This window comes from Sinocyclocheilus rhinocerous, unplaced genomic scaffold (genome assembly GCF_001515625.1).
Source record: "Sinocyclocheilus rhinocerous isolate Xijiao unplaced genomic scaffold, SAMN03320098_v1.1 scaffold509, whole genome shotgun sequence".
NCBI classification, from domain to species: Eukaryota; Metazoa; Chordata; class Actinopteri; order Cypriniformes; family Cyprinidae; genus Sinocyclocheilus; species Sinocyclocheilus rhinocerous.
Genome location: NW_015652428.1, coordinates 1,566,160 through 1,570,461, shown reverse-complemented (window position 1 = coordinate 1,570,461; position 4,302 = coordinate 1,566,160). Strand labels below are relative to the sequence as shown.

The 4,302-nt window shown below is 36.6% G+C and overlaps 1 protein-coding gene across 1 annotated transcript in view; it reads right to left on the bottom strand.

The window, feature by feature from the left end:
• The window catches only part of LOC107715121 (rab GTPase-activating protein 1-like), a 100,296-nt gene that overhangs the window by 90,096 nt on the left and 5,898 nt on the right, over window positions 1-4,302 (bottom strand). The window contains 3 exon segments of the mRNA XM_016521189.1: window positions 1,615-1,725; window positions 1,921-2,081; window positions 2,150-2,324. Of these exon segments, the coding sequence (XP_016376675.1) occupies window positions 1,615-1,725; window positions 1,921-2,081; window positions 2,150-2,324 (447 nt within the window).

Genomic DNA, 4,302 nt, shown 5'->3' with positions numbered 1-4,302 from the left:
GTTTGCAATGTCCTAAGAGTAATGTTGTGGTAATATCCTAATATCCTTTCAATATTTAAGGGCAGTGTACTCCCCCATGGCTTGCGTCAGCACTGGTCAATGCATTGATTTCTATAAAGTGAAGCATCAGCTTCAGCTTTTCCCCCTGTCGTTTATCCCAGCGTTTACCCCTCACGTCACTAGCTCCGCACTTGCGCCATAGCTCGTGACCAGAAGAGAAGAGGAGTCGTTTTGAGGGGAAGGGGAGGTTAACGTTTTTTGATTAAAGATTACGAGGGCACATGAATTAAAAAAAATAATAATGAAGTGCACCTGTGCACGGATAAATTATTTATAATAAACACTACAGTATTCCATTAAAATATAAGAATTTTCCATTTTGATTTCATGCCGTCTTTAAACTGCAATCATCCAACCAAAATGTTTTGTCACCCAGTGTATTTGTGTTTTACAATTTATAATGTTGTTGAATCATATTTATATTGTGAGGAAGATACTTAAAAAGAACCTTGATTTCAAACTCTGAATTGAAATTATTTTAACTAAAAAAGACAAGTAAACAGTCAGTTTAAAATAAGAATACATAAATGACAAGCAATGGCACAAACAAAAACAATAACAAGATACAACTAAAATTAAGTTTTTCAGGTAGGTATATAACCGTAATATTCAGGTACAGAAATACCACAGAAACTCAATAATCTATTTAACTTTAAAATAACACTGGTTAGTCTTCAATGTATAAATAAACATTAATGACAGAGAGCAGCAGGTTTATTTAGGTTGCTATCTCTTTAAGACCTCATGCACGGATCTAACTGTTTACATTCACTTAATAACCTATATACCGTCAATGTTTAGTATAAATCGACTGTTTTAATCGACTGATGAATACTCATCAAGACGGGCATTCTGACATAATTTTGTATGTATTTGTCCGTTTACGTGCAATAAGGCGTAACACGCGCGCTCTCAGATGCGGCCCTATGTGTGCGCGCTTTGGGTGTGAGCTCACAGAAAGGGGTACTGAATTGAGCACTTGAATGTTTAAAATTGTAAGACTCAACAGCACGTGCAAATGATACATTCCGTCATCTATCCCGAGCGTCTTTCACACTGAAATATTTGCAGGACATGTAACACGCATGTAATATTGCTTTTCTGCATGAACTGCTATAAAGAAAGGTTATAAAAAGATTATATTATAATATTTTATATAATAAGCATATATAGACAAATTATGGTCTTCTTTTCACATAATTATTATACATTATATAATTATTTTAAAAAAATGTATATGTATAAATGAAGGAAGTATTATATATCTAGGTCTAGAACGAGAATGTCTGCTAATACTGTCTGCTTTTGATCAGCAATAGCATGCAGCCAATTGTGGTTCATGAGTGTGACATGAACTAAATCCTGTTGTTAAACCATTTTTTTTTAAAAAGAGAGAGAGCTCTTACATGTTCCACCACTTTCACTTTCAACTTGTGGTAAATTTTCTGACATTTAAAAGCAAGGTCATGCCAGTCATTATAGGGCAAAATATGGTTCTGTAAAATGACAAAATATCTGAATTACTGTCATGAACTCCCACATCCCAGAACCCACCTCTCTATTACAAGCTCCTTATTGGTCATCTGCTGGACGGTGACCACCACTTTTTTCTGTACACCCTGACGAAGCTTGAAGTAATATTTATCTCTGTCTTTGGGAACTGGACTACAAGATGTAGAGGAAGAGAGAGGGAAAAAAGTAAGAAAGACACAATTGCACTTATGTTCTGGTTGCCCACAACAGAAACCAAATGAAACAGTTCATCTCACTCAGTAAATAGCAACAGGAAAAAACTAACACCACTCTCAGAGAGCGAGAAAAGGAGAACTGAAGTTTCTTCAGAACGGAGAAATGACAGACCTGAAGTTTCCTTTGCCATCATCTTCTCTCACTTCTAGAGAAACGGTGAAGGTGAAGATATCGCCATCAGGGGAAAGTGGCAACACCGAGTCTCGCATGTCTGTGGCAGCTTTTGACGAACGCTTGAAGGCTGTTGAGAAGCTATAGAGGATGCGACTAACCTAAATAAGGAAAGGAGGTTGAGTTTCGAAAATTACTCTATGAACACTTATGAACAAATGCAACTCACGGCCTCTTTGATATGGCAGGAGAAGACGTGGATTTGAAAGTCCTCTGAGCTGCGGTAGCTCTCGGTGAAGGAAAAGCAGTCGCTCTCGACAGATCCCTCATGTCCTCGGGCACAGAACAACACCTTATAGATGGGAAAAGATGCAATTTCTGTTCCAGTGGCCTGGTCGACAATCCTAGAGCAATAAAAAACATAAAAATATAAATATAACTAAAGATAAAGCTGTCTCTTTCGCATAATGTGACATCTTTTAGAATATACATCAACTTTTTGCGCTGTTTGCTCTGACTGGGTGTTTTATTTAAAAAAATAAATACATTTAAAAAAGCAAAGTAAACCTATTTTGGAGTCAGCAAAAGAGGTCAAGTTTTAATAGTGCAATCATAATGTGGTTAGGTGAATACTAAATAAGATATTTAGATGTAAAATTAAGTACTGAAGATATTTTAGATGTAGTACTTTAACGAATAATGCGTTAAGGTGCAAAAATTTTGTTTGGTGTCACCAGAATTAAGCTAAATGAAAGTGGCACCTGCGACATGCATCGAAGTTCACTTAGCTAACTTTAGAGATGGTTTGAGGTTTATGAAGGAGAAACAGTGAGTTAAACCTGAGGCCACAGTTCCTGAGAAAGAAGAAGAAAAAAAAACGCACACAGGGTGTGAAAACAGAAGTGCAACATCACATTTACGAAGCTGAAAGCATGAGATAAAAGCAGCTCGGAAGGCAGCTGTGTTAGCTCTTGACAGACAAACACACACCATGAAGATCACAAGAACTCAGAAACTACAAAGTAGTCACATTTATACTCCCAACGTTGAATGTGGTTTGTCTTGAAGCTTTTATGATGCCCCAGGAGTAACACATGGAAATAAATACATTGTGACTGGTTGTGAGCTTGTGAGATGTAACTGATATAGTCCAGAAGTCTGAGAACCCTCTGAAAATCTGGGATTCAAAAATTAATATAAATCTGAAAATAAAGTTCAGGAATATAATTTGCATTGGGAAAAAATTTTAAACCCTGCGGCTCGTGATGACACATTGGTGTCCTAAGACACAAAACGATCGGTTTGTGCGAGAAACCGAACATTATTTATATCATATTTTTTACCTCTGATTCACCGCAATGTCCAACTTCCTTGAGTGCGCGCACGGCAGCCGATGCATGAGGTGTGTACGCGCTCTGGCGTAGTTTACTCAAGCGCCGGAAGTGATCTCTCGCGCGTATACGTCACTCATTGTTTACACAGTGCACAGTCATTGTAGGTACGACGGCTAATCAAAATGGTACTTACTTGCGCTTATCCGGATTGTTCAAACCGACTTAAAACTAAAAGATTACGTTCTCTCGCGCAAACTCATTCGGGAGTGGTGACTTTCCACATATTCCCAACTTCTGAGCCTGCTCGCCTCAAGTTATGGTTGATTGCTCTTCGGCGGGATATCAACACACCCATTAACGTAAACTACGCCAGAGCGCGTACACACCTCACGCACCGGATGCCGTGCGCGCGCTCAAAGCAGTTGGACATAGTGGTGTATTAGAGGTAAAAAATGATATAAAACTGTTCGGTTTCTGGCACAAACCGATCGTTTCGTGTCTTAGGACATCAATGTGTCATCACGAGCCTGCAGGGTTTAATTTGGATTTGTCTGTGCATGTTTTTTTTACTCTCATAGATTTTGTTACCATTGCCATGCATTATACGACTGATAGACTGCAACAGTTGGAGTTAAAAATCATCAAATGTGTTCTACTGAAGAAACAAAGTCACCTACATCTTGGATGCCCTGGGGGTAAGCAGATAAACATCAAATTTTCATTTTTGGGTGAACTATCCCTTTAAATCTGAAATTAAACAGTTTTAAAATACAATTTGTAATGGGCAAAAATAGTGAAACTAGAAAAATGCTATATAAATATAAAGTAAATTAATCATAGATATTAAATTAATAATATATTTTAATAGAAAATTTTAATTAATAAATTAAATCTAAACACAGCTTTCGGGATATAAAAACGATTCAACATATAAAACGTATTATTAAAAAATAATTTAAATCTGCAAATCAACAGAAATTTTTAGAAGATCCTTTGTAAAAAAAAAAAATTTTTTACAAATTCAAAAATGTGGAATTAAAAAATAAAA